This window comes from Apteryx rowi, unplaced genomic scaffold, assembly GCF_003343035.1.
Source record: "Apteryx rowi isolate R43461 unplaced genomic scaffold, aptRow1 scaffold_2, whole genome shotgun sequence".
NCBI lineage: Eukaryota > Metazoa > Chordata > Aves > Apterygiformes > Apterygidae > Apteryx > Apteryx rowi.
The window spans coordinates 6,299,860-6,318,330 of NW_020448307.1; the positions used below are offsets into that span (position 1 = coordinate 6,299,860).

At 35.4% G+C, this 18,471-nt stretch overlaps 1 protein-coding gene across 5 annotated transcripts in view; it reads left to right on the top strand.

Annotated features, from left to right (window-relative positions):
• CNOT6 (CCR4-NOT transcription complex subunit 6) overlaps positions 1–17,212 on the top strand; it is a 33,679-nt gene extending 16,467 nt beyond the window's left edge. For 4 of the 5 annotated variants that reach the window (XM_026063155.1, XM_026063154.1, XM_026063156.1 and 1 more), the window contains 10 exons: positions 680–866; positions 4,942–5,027; positions 6,011–6,115; positions 6,207–6,275; positions 7,832–7,989; positions 8,502–8,656; positions 9,581–9,735; positions 10,732–10,962; positions 12,243–12,445; positions 13,142–17,212. In XM_026063155.1, coding sequence (XP_025918940.1) covers positions 680–866; positions 4,942–5,027; positions 6,011–6,115; positions 6,207–6,275; positions 7,832–7,989; positions 8,502–8,656; positions 9,581–9,735; positions 10,732–10,962; positions 12,243–12,445; positions 13,142–13,354 — 1,562 coding nt within the window. In that variant the 3' untranslated portion in view covers positions 13,355–17,212. The remainder of the gene's footprint in view (positions 1–679; positions 867–4,941; positions 5,028–6,010; positions 6,116–6,206; positions 6,276–7,831; positions 7,990–8,501; positions 8,657–9,580; positions 9,736–10,731; positions 10,963–12,242; positions 12,446–13,141) is intronic. The other variant, XM_026063159.1, reaches the window with a different exon arrangement.
• The last annotated feature ends 1,259 nt before the right edge of the window (positions 17,213–18,471 follow it).

Consider the following 18,471-nt stretch of genomic DNA (forward strand, 5'->3'; position numbering starts at 1 on the left):
AATGTTTTGGGACCTTCTGATGATATCTCACCCTGCTTGCATGCAGCAATAGGAAAAAAAAAAAATCTTGATTCTGTAACACAAATTTATATTTCTACCCTTCAGTTTATACAAAAATGATACAGGTTTTTTAAATCTCTGGCAATATTTTATGCAGCTTTTAGTTGTATGCCAGATGGAAATCCATGTTCTCAACCAAGCATTTTAATCACCCCAAATCTAGCACTTCTGTGTGTTCTTGGATGGATTAATGGCACAGAATAAAGATTTTGGATTTGACGAATGTTACACAAATTGAAGAAGCATCTTTGGTCCCAAACCTGAACTGAAATTGAAAAACGATGTTTCTTACACCTCTGTTAATTACTGGATTCGTGGTCAGTTAGTGAATATGCATGTTATTTTGTGTAGAACTTTGAGAAAGGCAGTTTTCCAAACCGTAAGCATGGATTGGGGAAAAAAGAGGCTAAGCGTCCCTGGCAACACCTTGCGTTCTCCGTTACATTGCTGAATTTCTTGGCTATGTAGAATCAGTGTGGAATGGCATTTCCATTAAGGAAAATTACCAAAAAAACCTACCAAACAACCCCCTCCCACACACACACTTATAAAACGTGTAATTATGGTTAAACCTAGTTATTTTAAGTGTTGTATTTACTTTTGTATTTTTCTTCTGCAGGGAAAGTGAGAAGCTTAAGTTCGTCATTGTGGACACTGACCCACTTGACAGCTTTGCATCTCAGTGACAATTCCTTATCCCGTATTCCTTCAGACATTGCCAAGCTTCACAATCTGGTATATCTGGACCTGTCCTCTAATAAAATTCGCAGTTTACCAGCAGAGCTCGGAAACATGGTGTCACTCAGGTGTGTAAGTTTTAAATCCTGTTTCCTTACGATCTTTGTAGAACCAGATTGGGCTTTGGCATTATTTTTATGTTCTAGTTAATAAAAAGCATAAATAAATCCTCCCTTTCCTCATTTCTTTTACCTGTTGTCCTGAAAACTTGATATACTCTGCAGCTATAGCAGTGCTGTCTGTCTTGTGGTCTCCCGTTCCCAGGTAGGACAGTACAGAGTGAGCTGTAGAAATGCTCTGTTTGGTAGCAGTCACCCATTCTGTACCTTTCCAAATGAGGTTTCAGCTCTTATGCGTCTCTTTCCAAACTGTTTAACAAATCTGTATGTGGAGTTCTTCTCTAAGAAATATTGATGCACAAAAAAATTGCCTTTAAGTCGTAGTAAGGTAACAAAAAGATCAGATTAAACACAGTCATACTAACTGCTCTTTGTTTTCCTGTTTATTCATCTTTAGTAATTATCCTTAATAATAATAGTTTTAATTCTCTTGGTTGTATAACAACTGCAATCTTTCTAACATCATCTACTTCCTATCTTTTCTATCATGTAATTTCATTCCTGTGTGAATTGGAGACAAAAAAACCTCCTATGTTATAAAGGCACCTTTTTCTCTTTGTTTTACAATGTCAAGATGTTTACCTCCTTTTGGAAGAGAAGCATGAATAGTCATGACTATTTAGATTATAATTAGGGCTGCAGCATTTCACTCTGTTTGTAGAACAGTGTTATGTAAACATATAAATGATTGATATAAGAGTAAATATTTACAGGCAACATTCTTTTGCCCTTGACCCAAAGGAAGAGCCTTATCTTAGGTTTATTAGACATTTACCAGTAATTGACTTCATTGCTTATAATTTTGAAGACATTTATGGTCAACTTTGTCAAATCCAGAAAATACTGAGTCTAAATTTAATTAAAATTTGATTAGAAGTAGAAGAGGGGGGAAGAAAAAAAGAAAGGAAAAAAAACAGAAAAATGGACTGCCAGTACGGTTTGAGTGAAACTGACAGCAAAGCAAGGTAACATGTGGAAATATTAATCAATGTATTTTCTTTAACTTTGGGAAAGTCTGCTCTGTTGGAGAGTATTAAACTAGCTGGTTAAAATTAGTATTTAAAAGCTCAATAAATTCCAAAGCAGTGAAAGTCTAAAATCCTTAATCAGTGTGAACCTTGCAGCTCTCTTTTGTAGTGTGTTGTACATTTGTTTTCAGCTGTAAAGTAGACTGTTCTGAAAAAATGTTTCATGTTACTATTTCACTTTAAAGCAGTTATTAGTAATAGCTTTCTTCCCTCCTTTATCCATTGTTCAGATATTGTGAGCCAGCAATCCTAAATTTACTGGAATATTCTCAAATTCATCTTTGTACTTCATCAGCATCCTTTCTTTTCATCAGTCTTTTTCTTTTATTTTAAAATAGTGCTGTAAACTTAATATTCATGACACTGAGTTAGTTGAGCACTCTATAGTCATCAGTAGTGTCAAAATATACTGTGCCATCTTCCCAGTGCTTTTCCCAATTAATTTTGACCCTGACTCTATGGAGTTTCATCTCTTCCAAGTCTTAAGCCTCTTCTAGGTAGAGCATGCTATATCTTGTGAATGTGAAATGTGTAGYGAAGGTCCAGGATCAAGGTAGTTTTCTATTTGTGACATAAACATAACATTTGAATCCAGATCTCTACACATGAAAAGCTAGTGCATTAATCCACTGCACTCTCTCTGTCCTCAGTAATTGCAGCTGATCCATGATTTCTTTTCACTGGGGTGAAAGTGAAGAAAAATCCGTAAGTGCATCCTGTGTGGTAGTGCTCTGCAGGTCTCAGTCGTGTTGTAGTTTGATGTTTCAGGCTGGCTCTTACTGCAGACACTTTCCATAGGTTCTGGGAAGTTGTTTGAACTAACGGTAATTCAACACTGGGCATTGCTAATATCATGAGCCACAGAAATAATTTGTGCTGACACACTTCAGAATTGGTAACAGGTCTTCCAGCTCCCACATCTGGAACTCTGTTTTTGGTCTGTCTGGCAAAGCTCGCCTAAGGCTCATTGCATCTCCCTTTTTACTGCAGGTACTTGGAGTAAGAGTTGTCAGAGAGAGCAGTAAGATTTCTGATCTTTGGGGAAAAAGGAAGAAAACAAGCATTGTAATATGTTCTCTTGGAAAGCCTGGATGTAAAACAGATTCTCTTGGTTATGCTTGCAAGCACTAGTGGGGTTTGTTGTGATCCTCTTTGCTGTGTAGAGAGGGAGTTCTGTGAAGACATAGATCTTCAGAGAAAAAATTGTTTCATCCAAGAGAGAAAACATGATGCCTACTACTGTGGCATTCTTCAAACTCGCTGTTTTTCCTCTAGAAGAATTTAGTATAAATATATTTTTTTTGTAATCTGTACCTACCTTAATTTTTATAGTCGTCAGCAGTGCCATGAAAAGCTCTTACAGGAAAAAGTATCTGTCTAAAAAAAATGTAGTAGCCTTTTCATGTCATGCAGAATATCCTTTTTTTTTTTTTTTAAATTTTTTTTTTAAAAAAAAGGCCATTTAAACCTTAAATGTTTATGGAGGTGCTGAGAACCTGATGGGGATGTTGATTTTTATATATCCTCTTTTCTAAGCCCTGTGTCTAGTTTGTACTTAGAAACCCTAGAACGATACATGGGCTTTTGAGTTTCTCCCTAAAATACATGCTTTTCTCTATGGGATTTTATATTAAAAAAACAAACAACAAAAAACCCTAGTTGGCCAGGTATACTGTAGTCTGGCAATCAGCCGGGTAGTGACTTGAAATTTCTAGGTAACCTGGTCAAATAAAAAGATGGTCCCCTCCCGTATCTTCCACCATTCCACCTTCCAAAGTGTCTTCAAAACAAGGCACTTTATTTTTACACAGGTTTCTAAATATGTGGCAAAACTGAAAGAACTTTGCAGGAAATTGTTTTTTAACAATATGTTAGCGAAGGACCAGGTAGAGGGTTTGGGGCTTTTTTGGTTTTGTTTTTTGTTGTTGTTTTAATGCAAAGCCAGGAGTAGTGGTGTTTTCTGTTTGCATCATATACTGTTGCAGGAATCTAAAAGAACTAACATAACTCTTGGTATACAGGTTTACTTTGCTCCCTGCCCTCCTACCCCGCCAAATTCTTTTCCATTCTCAGATACTGAAAATTATGAGGAAAGTCTTCACCGCTCTAGACTGGAACAGTTTTAAGAAAGTGAAAAGCTTGCTAACAAGTCCATTTTCTCTGCCCAGTTCATTGGGATATCAGAATTTCAGAATATAGATTCTGTTCCTGTCTGTGTTTTATTTTTGTAAGTTAAAAAGCATGTATTTTGTCTTAACAGCAARACTGTAAAAACAAAAAGCAGAAGATTATTATTATTATTTTTAATAGAGGCACAGTTCAACCATTTTCTTTTTTTTCTTTGGTGCCTGAAAACTCATACCCAGTAGGTCAGAATACCTCTAGGCTGCCGTATGTGACAAAGGAAAGAAGTTTAACTGAAAAATTTTAATTTTCTGTGAGGCCTGTGGTCTTCTCTTTCTTACTCAATGTACAGTGTAAACCAGTGTTCACAAGAGACCTTACTCAAAAAGAGTTTTAACTGCGCACTAACCTGGTAATCTCAGAGCTCTAATAGAGTACTTTCGTGGTCCTGGAGTTTCTGCTTATTTGTTTTCTTGGATATGATTTTCCTTTATTTGGCCTTTAATCATAACTGAACTGTTTCGTGGTCTGGTTTGTCAGAACTGTTACTGCTTCATCACTAGTAGTTATTAAATGCTTTAATTATTCTTAATGTTTACAAAATTTCTGACTATTTAGGATGAACTTGCCAACCAGCTGCTTTACTCTTTACTTCAACTTAACATGTATTTTCTCTGTGTGTGTGTGAGAGTGAGTGTACAGCAAGATTTCCCTAACTCTTGCTGACTGTTTAGTCTTCCAGTGTTTCACAATTGTGGTTTGCTAGTACATTTTTTTTTTTCTCTCTTTTAGTTAAATTTCTTGTGCTATAGGCTGCTGAAGACAAACCTTGCTCTGTTTTCAGCCTTACACGATTCTTACTCTGTCTACAGGGAACTACATTTAAATAACAACCTGTTACGAGTTTTACCTTTTGAGCTGGGAAAACTGTTCCAGTTACAGACTTTGGGTCTGAAAGGTATTACTACTTTTTCTTTCCCTGCTTTGTTTTATGATATCACTCTTGAGCTGTCATGGTTGTAGACTGCTAGCTCATACGATGTTACTGAATAGCAATCCCAGATGTATCTACTTATTCCGGTTTTATAAATATTGTCATCTAGTGATTGTTTAAAAAAGAACAAGAACTCCTTGGGAAAAATTCTCAACGTGCAAAGAGGTTTGCTTCTCTTTCTGGGGCGTAAGAGGAGGCTTTCTGTTGCTTGCGTAGGCTCTGGATGCAGTATTTAAGTAAGAAATAATACGCAGTTCACTATAGATACTGTACTCCCAACACAAATGGAATATGTTATGCTATTTGAACAGAAGCAGCAATTTATAATCGATTCCCCCATTTTTGTCTCAGTACTTGGATTCTAGCTATAGAAACACTGAATTCCATTTCAGTGGAAATTTCATGGCATGGAAGGCTTGTGCACGTTCAGGAGCACTGGGTGATGCTATGCTTCTCAACAAGGTTACATTTCAAAAGTCTTTTTTTCCCCTTCCTTAAAACTGGGGGATTGCAATGTGCGTTGTCTGAAAACTTTTAGGACCTGCTTATACATTTAGCAGATAATAGACTCCAGTGTGAGCGGCGCATAAATTGCAAGTGGATGTTTCTCTGAGGTTGAGCAAAGCAAGCAGAGGTTTCTCGTGTCTTTTGCCTCCTCAGCTCTGTGCCTGCACATGATGCAGCACATTCTGCCATGCCAATTCTTCACTGCTGCTATGTCCAACTAYAGACCTTAATGTAATCTTTCAGAAAACTGATGCAGGAGACACTGTGGTTAAGTTCACTAGACCTATTCACACATGTAATGTTTTGTGGGACTGAAGACTTAAGATCTGAAACCTATAAATAGTTTGTTATACTCTAATATCTTGTCTCAGAAATGCTGGCTCTAAACTCAGACATGTAAATTCATACTAGCTCTGATATTTCTGTAAACGTGTTTGCAGGAAATCCACTTACACAGGATATTCTGAACCTTTATCAGGAACCGGATGGAACACGAAGGCTACTGAACTATTTGCTTGATAATTTGGCAGGTACTGCAAAAAGAAGTAAGTGATCACTCTTAAAATATTTGTTTCTGCTGCTTAAAATAAATGTGATTATCACTTGTTGTATCTCTCTTTTAAAATGTTCCAATAGTTTCAACAGAACAACCACCTCCAAGATCTTGGATTATGTTGCAAGAACCAGACCGAACAAGACCAACAGGTACTGTAACACTTAATGGATTTTTCTTTTTTCTCTTTCTAAAAGCTGTTGATCTTTACTGTCTGATGAAAAAAAATTTGATGCTTAAACTAACCCATCATCTATCCAGTGCTGGCAGCCAGCTGAAGTATTCCTCTGTCATTTTGACCATTTGTCTTTAAATTTAATCGTATTTTATTACAAAAGTAGCTTCTTTTTAATTAGCCTACTCCTTAAAGGAATTGAAATTGTTATCCAAAAAGAGTTATATAGTTGAATTACAGTAGGCTTAATTGAATACTTTTTTGAAGAACAAAAAATGGCAGAATATGGTCATAATTCTTCACCAATATAGAAGCTTTTCTTTTAAGTAACCTATATATCATCTTTGACTCTGGATTTTTCTTGCTGTTGGTATTCATGCACTGTTTAAATGTTTACTGATTTTTATTTTATTTTATTTTTTTTCCTGCATGAAGTGTCTAAAATACAAGCTTTTATATTTATCTGCCAACCCAAACTCTTCTTACCGTATTTTTCAATAATTGCAGTGCCCTGTACTTCAGGACTGACATATGTATTCTTTCTCCTATTGATTTTATTAAGAAGGTTGCTTCAATGGGTACTTTCCTTTCTTGCCATTTTTAACTATGTCATTTTTCAAACAGCTCTTCTTTTGCTGTTGTTTCAAATAAAATTTGCATGTTCTCACTTTGAAGATATTATGTGACTTGTCATTTGCTGTCTCCTGTTTGCTTTCAAAATGCTGGGCTCTGACTCCCAATCAGCCTGGGATTATTGACGCAGTTTGCTAAATCTTCAAACATCTCCCCCCCACCAAGTTGTCCTTCACTCTTGACAGAACTCCCAATAAACTTCCAAGGAAAGTATCTCGTTATTGCACTGCAAATGCCTTCCTGCTTTAAAAGAAAAAAAAAAATGCCGCTGGATTACCTGTCATGTTGCCCCAGATTGTCTCGTTGTGTCCCTTCATGTTCCAAACAAATATAGAGAGGTATATTTTGTTTGTTATCTTTACAATTAAATTCTAAGCTTTTTGAGGTAGAAATGTTTAGGTTTTCATTTTGCCTGCATAGTGTACTGTGCAAAGGGATCCTAGCCCTGACTGTGGATCTGTTACAGTTTGTGGTGGTAATAATTAAATAGGTTTTAAATAATCTGTTTAAAGAGTTTGCAAACCTTAGTATAGTTAGCAAATCTGTTAAGCGTACAATACACTTATCTTGTTTTGCTTTTCACATTAATACATCACTTATTGTAAAGTGTGTTTGCCTGCTATTTACTGTATCAAGCATACAAAGAGCTCTCTCTTTTTCTTTTTTTTTTTTTTTTCAATTGATTTTAGAAGGCGGCTGCTGTAAATCCAAACTTGGAGGGTAGTTTGTCATTCTAGAAGGACTAACAAATGCTTTTTCATCATAAGCGCAGGTGCTGTGTTTTGGTTGAAGCAAGTGAAGCATGAATTGATAAAATTACTGAAGACAAAAGTGAAAACAACATAATTGTATTTTTTGTTAAAAATATAAGAGTGTAAATGTAAAATTGTTGTTCTGCAGCCTTGTTCTCTGTCATGTGTTACAACGTACTTTGTGATAAATACGCTACCCGGCAGTTGTATGGCTATTGTCCATCCTGGGCATTGAACTGGGAATACAGAAAAAAAGCCATTATGCAGGAAATCCTGAGCTGCAATGCTGATATCATAAGCCTTCAGGTAAAAGATATATTTCTATTTTTTTCCCCCTTTTTGTATTCTTGTGTGGTGGCTTCTCTCTATTAAATGTATTTACAGTAAGTAGTCTGTTTTCAAAACCGTCTGAAAACAAACCAAAAAAAGAAGTGGTGTTTAGAACATTATTTGTTGCTTGACATCAAAAGAATGCTTTTCAGCCCACTCAGTTGGAATGTGAATCAGCAGCTGCTGATCAAAGAAATGTATGTGGGGGTGTCTTTGTGTGTGCGTGCGTATGTGGGGGTATAATTGACACATTTAGCARTAAAAGGCTTGAGATAATCATAACTCTGGGGATTACAGAAATTCATTTATATTTTCTTCTTAAAATAGGAATATTGCACTCGTATTTGCATTCTCTGTACTTAATTCTTATGATTTTTTTTAAAGCTAGTTTGAAAATGATTTATGCTTCTGAAGAGACTAAATAATATCAGTCTTTTGTGTTTTGGTAATAGTACGTTCATGCTGTGTGCTGTCTTACAACTTTATAGGAGGTTGAAACTGAACAGTACTACAGTTTTTTCCTGGTAGAATTGAAAGAACGTGGCTATAATGGATTCTTCAGTCCAAAATCTAGAGCTCGGACAATGTCGGAACAGGAAAGAAAACATGTTGATGGCTGTGCAATATTTTTCAAAACAGAAAAGTAAGTGCTGTGTTTTATGAAGCCTRCTATTGTGTCTTGCTCTTTTTCGCACAATTTCTTGTGGCAGTCTCCAGCCCAGACAATTTGGCAGTAGTCACCCTTTTTTGTAGCCATTCAGTGTTTCTTATAGAGCATTCCTATCTAAGAATAGTCTGTACGAGAGAAATCACTCTGTCTCTGACTAGCAATAGAGAATTTTGCCCTGAATTTTTGTCTAAATTTAAATTCATTCTTTTGGAGCAAAATAGTTTGGAAGATCACCAAATTGTACTTTAATTGTTGAGTAAGTGTGTCATTATATGTTAATGGAAAAATAATGAAAAAAAAATTTTTTTTTTTTTGAGTAAAGGAAAAGATTGCTGAAATGAGACCTCAGATGACGTTAACTTTTTGATACGCTAGCCTTCTGGAAAAGCAAAAGAAAAGGCACTTAAAATCACCGGTCACTTCTGACAATAATGCCTYGCTTAAGAGCTGCAGCAGTTATTGTGTCATATTGTACTTGTACTTTTGCTTGGGTGTGAGGGTAATAATTTCCCTTCCTCCTCCTGCTTCCACTCCTTTGTGTCCACAAGTAAATGCAGGTGCCCAGTTTGATACCTTTTGGCTCAGAAACAATTATTTAGTCACTCTATTAAACCTGCAAGTTTGAACTAGAATGTGGTGCGGAATTAGAAACAAGCGCTCCTTTTCTATAGTCTTTTTTAATAAAAGAAAATCTGTTAATTGAAATCAGCTTAACATAAAGTATTCGAAAATTGCTAAGGAAATTATACCCTTTGATTTCAGGTCAGAAATGAAATTATGCAACCCACTGAGATTTTCACATCATAAATATATTTGAACTTTAATTAGAAGGGGAATTATCTATAACATTTCTTTTGGCATCTGTTTACTGATGAAACTATAATGTTTCTCTTTCAGATTTACTTTGGTTCAAAAACATACTGTTGAGTTCAATCAACTAGCTATGGCAAACTCAGAAGGTTCAGAAGCTATGCTGAACAGAGTTATGACAAAAGATAACATTGGAGTTGCTGTATTACTAGAACTGCGAAAGGAATTGATAGAAATGTCATGTAAGTCCTGTTTAGTTCAATTTTTGAGTASGTTGTCTGTATTTTGTAATTGAAAAAACAAGATGGATTTTTGTTGCAGTAAAACAGAGAGGAACTAGGTTCTACAGATGAATATAACTTTGTGCATTGTATGCACAGGCAAATTTATTTCCAACTTATTTAAATCCAAAGAGGATTTAGGGGAAAATCATATTATTTAAATGATGAGATTTTTTTTTTCCACTTGTACATTTTGTTTAAAAAATATAAAGAAGAACTGAGTTTTGGGAAAGAGGGGAAAACAAACTTGGCTTATTTTGCTTGGAGGTATGCACAGGTATCAGAGAATCAGTTGGTATTAGTTTCATGCTTCTGAATCATATATCTGCATAATTTTATTTTCTTCACTGTCATGCTTATAAAACCTGCTTGCTCTGCCCTGTCACTCTTAGTTTAGGAAATGTAAATTGGCTTTATGAGTACCTCAGTGGGCCCCTATTCAACCTATGTTGTTCTTATCCAAATAAGGCTTTATTAATTCGGATTCTAACAAACAAGCCTTTTAAAAGGCACTTCTAGCAAGAGAGGGAACTTATTCCCTGAGAGGATATGGGCAGTGCTTGTGTACCATCGCAAATAACCTGAGGAAAACTGTTGTAATTTTTTAAAATACACTATTTGTCTGTCAGTGGGCCTATCTATTATTTATGGTAATTAATGGTATTCTTAAATACATAGGTGTTACATATACCAGGCTAGTCTTGTTTATTAATGGTCTTCAATGTGAAACACAATTATTCCTAGCACTTTGTATCAACTAAAATGCTTACTAGATGTAAAGGGAATTGTATGACCCTCTTCATGTAAAACATAGCACATATCATTTAGTTTAACCCTCTTTAAGCAACCGGGTATTTGTTCTCCATTGAAACATCTTGTTTAAAATTCAACCTAATAAAAGATTCAGGTTTTCTTTTGCTGACATTGTAAGTGTAAATAATTCATTTTAAATTTTAGCCGGAAAGCCACATCTTGGGATGGAAAAGCAGCTAGTTCTTGTAGCTAATGCACATATGCATTGGGACCCAGATTATTCTGATGTGAAGCTGGTTCAGACTATGATGTTCCTGTCTGAGGTAAAGAACATTATTGATAAAGCTTCTCGTAGTCTCAAACCTGGTGTTTCGGGAGAACTTGGGACCATTCCACTTGTACTGTGTGCAGATCTCAATTCTCTGCCAGACTCTGGTAAGAGTACTATTTTTTTTATTTTTTTAGAATGTTTAAAGTGTTTAATAATTTAAATTGTAAGGTCTTTTTAAAAGGAATTTTCAACATAAAGAATAAGTTATTTGATATTATAACCTCTAAAGGTACTAAGAAAATGGAAGGAAGAGCTTCTTTCATGAGTGAGCTTATTGCCTGTGCAGTATTATAGATATATCTTGTCTTTCAGAAGCATTTTGTTTGCTATTTGGCAGTAAAGGAATGGAAAGGAAGAAAATGTCTGGAAGTATTAGTATGTTACTGATCACTGTGGTGGTTTTTAAGTGTGAAAATACAGATTCTTCTCTTTAAAGTTGCAATCATTTCCTGGAGCTTAAATGTTTTAGGACTGCTAAAATTCTATACATCTCTTACATGCCATCAGAAAGGGATTCTTCAGAACACTTTACTAACATAGGACTTTCTTTGACTTTTAAAAAGTGCTAGAAAAGAACAGATTAAGTGATCCCCTTTTTGACTCTTAGATACAGAACTGAAGTAGAGCTGTTCCTCCATCCTATCATTAGTTTGTCAATATAATAATCTTCCCCACCTGCCCCTACCCTCCTTTTGGCCTCTTCTGGGCAGCTCTTAATGTCTGTTGGGCTTGGTAGGAGTAGTTATTGCTTAGCATTACTGGAAATTTGATTCACTGTGATCCTGAGAGAGCAAGTATTTTTAATGGCTATTGCAATAGCAAATTCTTATATCTGATTTGTATCTTCAGAACAACTAGTCATTTCTTTTACTTTCAGAATCCCTAACAAAGTTGTTCTGAAATTAAGAGGCATGACTGTAGTTTTTCAAGACACAAGTCTGTCAACTTGGCTTTGTGGCCTCTTTCAAGTTAATCTTATTTGAAGTATTGTTATGGAACTTTGCTTTTTTGCAAGGTTTTAACATAAGAATTTTGAAACCAAAGACTTGGGCGTGGAGATGAAGAGGAAGCTGCCTACCTCGCATCTGTGGAATTTTATTTCCAATTCTTTCATCCTCCTCCCAATCAGTTCGCTCTGTACTAAGCTTCTAGGGTTTTTTTCCTAATCAAAGAATGTCTCTTTAGTCTASGTGACGTTTCCTTTTGACACTCATATATGTTGTCTGGGAATATTTTATAAGAACTGCTGTTGACTATTGTGTATCTGTTAAGGTTTTGCTCATATAAAGCATAAGAGTGCATATTTGACTTAAAGCAGTCTACACACAATTAATTGCTGAATGTTTGTTAGTACCATCTTGTGTATTCGTGTCTCTCCTAATAGGTGTCGTTGAGTACTTGAGCACTGGTGGAGTGGAAACAAACCACAAAGATTTTAAGGAACTGAGATACAATGAAAGTCTTACTAACTTCAGCTGTAATGGAAAAAATGGAACAACAAATGGGAGAATTACGCATGGTTTCAAGTTGAAGAGTGCCTATGAGAATGGCCTAATGCCTTATACAAATTACACATTTGACTTCAAGGTAAAGACTTTGCTGTTATTTTGAAAAAGTTTTCTCACTTGAAGCTAAACTAAAGTGATTTGTTGTACTAAACTGTTAAAGAAAGAAGCTCAGCTGTTTGGGTAGCTAATAGTAAGCTTACCAAGTTTGTATTTAAAACATAGCAAATTAGAGTACATAACACTTCATTTTCCTGGGAACCAAGTTTCATTTTTTTCTTTTTTACATCTTGTACTAGATTTGCAAGATTTAGGGTGCTGTTATTCTTCCTTGTAAATAGGAAGACTTCGTATTGTAATACTGCAAGCTAAATGAAATAGTAGAACAGTGGTAGTTAAGCTGCTGACTGCAAGGGAATAATAATCCACATTAACTGCTTGAAAGCTCTCAGTGCTTCCTTGCCCAGGGAAAACAAGATGGTTGTTTTCCTCTTCAAAATTAGAGAAATGTGTCTTGAAGCTTTGTAGGAGGTTTGAAATCACACCCCACAAAAGCAGGGCAGAAGTGATACAGGGTGGATTTTTTCTTCGTTTTCCTAATCTATTTTGGGCAACTCTTGGGATAGGAAGTAGAAAGTCTCCTAAAATCAATTTGCCATGGAGAAGGAATGGTAGCACTTAAGTTATTCCTAATATTGAGCATACCTTTTGTTTGGAAAAATGATAGGGGTAAAGAATTGTATACTACTAATCGATTTTATTTCCTTTCTTGTTTTAGGGTATTATAGACTACATCTTCTACTCTAAACCTCAGCTAAACATACTTGGTATTCTTGGACCTTTGGATCATCATTGGTTAATAGAGAACAATATAAGTGGTTGTCCACATCCACTCATCCCTTCTGACCACTTCTCACTTTTTGCACAACTGGAGCTTTTGCTGCCTTTCCTGCCTCCTGTAAATGGAATCCATCTCCCTGGCAGGAGGTAGTCAAGTACATTTTAGAGGGCAACCTCAATCTAACTTGTACAATTGTAAAATCTGAATATAGAGGAGTGAGGTATGGCCAACAGGGATTTTTTTCTTAATGATCTTAATCTTAAATCTAATTATTTGCTAAAGACATAGTAAAAGCCAGGTGCTATCAACAGACACAATTCTGAGCCCAATATACTTTGTATACTGTTAGTGATTGGTGCATTTGCGCCTTTCTTTAATATGTTACAATTAAACTTCCTGTTTCTTCTCTCCAACACGACATTTTCATGCCTTGAAATAGGGAATTGTTATATACAGTATATTCTCTTTGCACAGTTATCTGTAGCACTACTTTTTTGAGGCCAGTAGGAACATCCAGAGAACATTCTTCCGTACTTCACTCCCTTCTTTTTCAGACTTGTTTGTAAAATATAGAATTTGAATTTAGCCTTTATTGATTGTATATGAACAACAGAAAACCTGATTTATGAGATTTTGTACTTAAAAAAAAATCAGATTTGGAAAATGATTGTATTGTAAACTAAGGCTAAATTTTTATCTGTTTTCATGTGTTATAAAGGCCAGCTTGTAAAAGAGGTTGTCACAGGTTTTCTCTGCTAATGATTTGCACTGTTAGGGTTTTGTTAGCCCTTTTGTACTACTTTTTATGTTCAATTGAGAACATTGCTTTTAAAATCCAAATCTGTAAAATCCTAGTAAGTATCTTACAAAGGTAATTAAATACATTCTGTCTTTTTCTGATTTAAAAAAAGAGAAAAGCATAGAGTTCTCACAGAACAGATAAGCTAAGCAGTGAATATAAGTAGACCTGTATGGATTGAAAGTTGTTATTGATGTGTATACACTCAGATACTTTTCTAATCTCTAATTTTTGAAGTAAAATTAGGGATACTTGTGTATAGCTTCTTCATTTCTGTTTTAAATACTTGTCCTATCTCCGCTGTGCCTGCTTAAATTTGTTCTCAACTAGCACTGCCTGTGCATGCAGAGAGAGCCTGTGCATCCTCTTTTATTTTTTTTTAAATAATGTTAACACTTGTGAAAATTTTATGAAGATACTTTTGTATAAGCTGTGGCATCTTTTTTTCCTTTGTGAAGCATTGAATATCACACTTTTTGAACATGTTCAGGTTTGGGGTACACAGTTTCTAGCTTCTAATACCCATGCACTGCTTCTTTCAGTGTCATTGCACCGTGCTGTTTTTCCCACTAAGAATTACTATCATGTGAATTCTCTTTAGTTTARGTGTGTTCCTCAGTTTCGGAAAGTATCATTCCTTGAAGGAAAAAAAACAACCTTACATTTTTCTATTGATGAAGCAGTGTAAAATAAATGCATTTTCAATACAGGTCCCACAGACAATTCTTCAGATCATTTTTAAAGTGACCAAGTCTTATTTTAAAGTGTCAAGCAAGACTAAAGTTATAGTGTACCCTCAGTGCCATTTGTGTCATGAAGCCAAGTAAGTACTTAACAGCTTACAAATGTAACTTGTGTATTCCTATCCTAAAAGGGAGAATTTATCTCCTTAAACTAATACAGCTTCAATAATCAATGTAAAGAATTGAGATAGAGAGCTTGGTCTTAAACAGCTTTTGTTTCGGCTGCAGGCAGAGAAGCAAAAGGACACTGAGCATTAAGAAAAACTTTCTAAATATTGTGAATTTTTATATATAAAGAGAATGGATTGGTAATAATGATTCAAAATTTTATGAAAAAGTAGTCAGCACATAAGTGTGCTCAAACCGTTCTGTTTTAAGCTAAAAGTAAAAATGACAAACAGATCGGATATGTAAAATATATATTTTAAATTTCAACAGGAGAAATCTTGATCTTGAATCCTTGTCTGGGACCTGATCTCTTGGGGTTATTTTGTTTTGGTTTTAGTTGTGAAAACACCAAACATGTCCAGTTTATAATCAGTACATTGAAATGCTGGTAGTATTGCTGTAGTAGACTTAATGCGTAGTGTTATTTTTTTTTCTGTTTGTTTTTTTGGGTTTTTTTGTAAAGTGTGAATAAAAGGTGTTTTACTCATGTTTCCTTAATGATGTCTTGGTAATGTACATCATGACAATTTCCAGTGATGATGAGCCAATTTAGCTTGTCAAACTGAGCAAACTATTTTTCTTTTCTGATTATCTGGATTGTGTAATGAGTCCAGAAAGCTTTACAGAAGGGGAAGGGAAGCACTTACTCATTTTGTATTTCTTAGAGGGGGATAATTTACTTTAATAGATGCTGGAGCTTGAGTGCACTTGTTAGATTCTAAAGGTTTGAGCTTTATCCAATATCTTTTCTCCTGTATTTCTTAGTCTTAAATATATTTGAATTTATGACAGCATATTAAAATATGGCCCGTTTGTGCTTTTGGAGACGCAACTGTTCTTGTTTAGTTACGTTACAGTCAAAGGGTCCATTTTAAATAACCGTTTCCTCCGGCTTTTATACGAGGCTGTCGGATCCTGATCAAAAACCCACTGAATACATTGAAAACACTCCTTTGACTTCACTGGGTTTTAACTGGACTGGAGCCATGACTCTGGGGCTGAAGGAAGGAGAAATATTTTGAATATAGGGAAAGACCAGATGCGCCAAAACAGAGCTGAGATAAACTTTGTCAAATAATCTTTCAAAGAAAATATATTCCTGTGTCAAACAAATCTAACTCAAAAGTCTCAATTTCCAGCTATAATATAGAATAAGGCAATAAACCATGTCTTCACAAAATCAAAATGTTTGCTTTATAGTCTTTAACATAACATGGTTATTTTCAATATTTTTTGAGGTGGTTTTGGGTGTTGCCATAATGTACCTGCAGTGTTCTTGTTGTAAAAGCACATATAGCAAAAGTCACAGAAAATCAATGGGGTTGAAAGGTTTTATTTAGGTTCGAACAGGCTCTTTTCCACTTAAAGTACAGTCAGCCATATCTTGTTTGGGTTTATTTACATTTACAAAAACTTCTGGATGTCAAAATGTAAATTGAAATATACCTTTTTAAGTAAAAGAATCGATTAGAGTACAAGACATTAATACGCAAGTTGCTGCTTTTAACATAACACAAGTAGGGAAAAAAAGAACATACAAGGCAGTGTGTTTTGTAATTATTTTGTCCTTTTAGCAACTTCAAAAAAAATTAATAAGTAAATTTGGCTAGCATTTTGACAGAACTGACTTTGCTTAGAATATTGTATGTATGCGTCTTTGATCTAACTTTAGGCAAATCTCTCAAGTTTGGTTAGAATGCAGATTTAGAAAATAGCTTATGGTTTGCTTTTCAACCACACAATAAAACCTGTATTAAAGACAAAATAATTACAACATCATTRAAAGAAACTAATTGCACCGTGAAACTTAACAAAATTTCAGTTAACCGCTTAAGTAGCGAGCCTTTTTCATCCAGCCGGACACAGTATTTTTTTTAGTATGTAACTGCTATTCTTTTCTTTTGGTTGCATAAATTTGTAACACTTAAGTGTCTTGGTATGTTTAAGTAGTGTCTAAAATAGAATATCTTAGTCTTTATTCACAGTACTTCTGTATAATGTGTAATGCACTGGACTAACTCTTGTTTACCATTCATGTAACAAAAACCAGCACATTATCTGCACTAAGCTCAAAGAATGTTGCATTTGTCTATAGGCAGCTCTTCAATAAGATAAATGGGAAACTGAATATGGTCTGATGGTAAACAAGGGCTTTTACTGTTCTCTTCAGTGGAACTTTCTTCTTGGTCAAATTTTAACTAGTTAGTATTATATTTATATACAGGGTCTTCTTTTTCTTTACCAATGTATTTTCCTACTCATAGCTGACCAATAAATCCAATATCTGTTTCAAACCTTCTTGAAGTCTAATTCATGTTTTAACTCAAGTTTTAAAGCTTTTCTCAAGTTGCACAAATAGCCAAAGTGGACAAAGCATGCAGGGGAAAATGGAAATATGCAAGAAACTTGATAATCCCAGATAATCCTGAACTCTAATTTTCTGGATCTGCAGTCCAGAAAATTATCTGAATCACTTGGGTTTGGATTGCAAAATCAAGCACTGGCTAGTAATGCCTCCAGAATTTATGGAAAGCCCAAGTCCAAACCTGAAATGTGCAGCCTACTCCCTGTCCCTAAAATAGACCTCAGCCCCAGATCTTCATGTCTGTCCAATTTCTGACCTTCATAAGTCAACACGGTGAGTTATGCCGYGTACGACCTACAGGTCTTGGCTGTGTCCAGTGCCTCCCACTCCCTCCTCCTCCCTTGCCCCCATCCCACAAAGCCCAAAGAAGATTTGGGGGTTGGGCAGTGGGAAGGGAAGGGCATGTTTTTCTCTGAAGATTCCTCTTTCCATTAATTTACCATAGGAGGGGAACAAAGGGAAGATGCCTCTTTTTTCAGGAGTGAGATTCAGCGAACCCTTGTGCTTAATTCTTAACACCATGTTTTTTCTAGATGTTTTTTTCTGTATCAGTGTATGCATAACATACCAGATTTTTATTTTATATGTTGTTCCCATCGCTACAAGCAGAAAACATCAAATATTTGAGCATACTTGCTGTGTAAAGCATTGAGGCACAAAAGACAAATCTCACTGCTGCTTTTCCATGTCTTTTCAGAACTAATGTTCAGGACATTGGCACTTTTTTGCTTTGAAATAACTGATCTGGTTTAGTGTGTTCACGAATAGCACATGGGCCAGTGTGTTCAGCTTGTGTGTAGTTTTTAAAATTTGCTGTCTTGGAACAGTTGCAAGCCCCCAATGGAGTTATGAGTTTTATTACAGGCTTCAGCAATTAATTTCTCCTTGGTTCTATGTCATGTGAAATTTTAATTCTTGCAACAGATTTGCAGTCTTGCCACTAGATGGTGCATGTAACACAGGCTTTATGTGCCCAGAGAGTTGCATAGGGTGTTTTAGCCTGACATCTGGAAAGTGTGGCCGATGGAATTATCCTTAAGAATATTTGCTGGAATTCAGGCCCAGGACCTAAACTTTTCCCTGACAGCAGTTGGTTTGGTAATACCCATGCTGATTATATGTTGGATTTATAAATCCAGCCGTCATGACAAGAAAATTTGGAAGACTTGCTCAAGTGCTAAAATCACTCTAG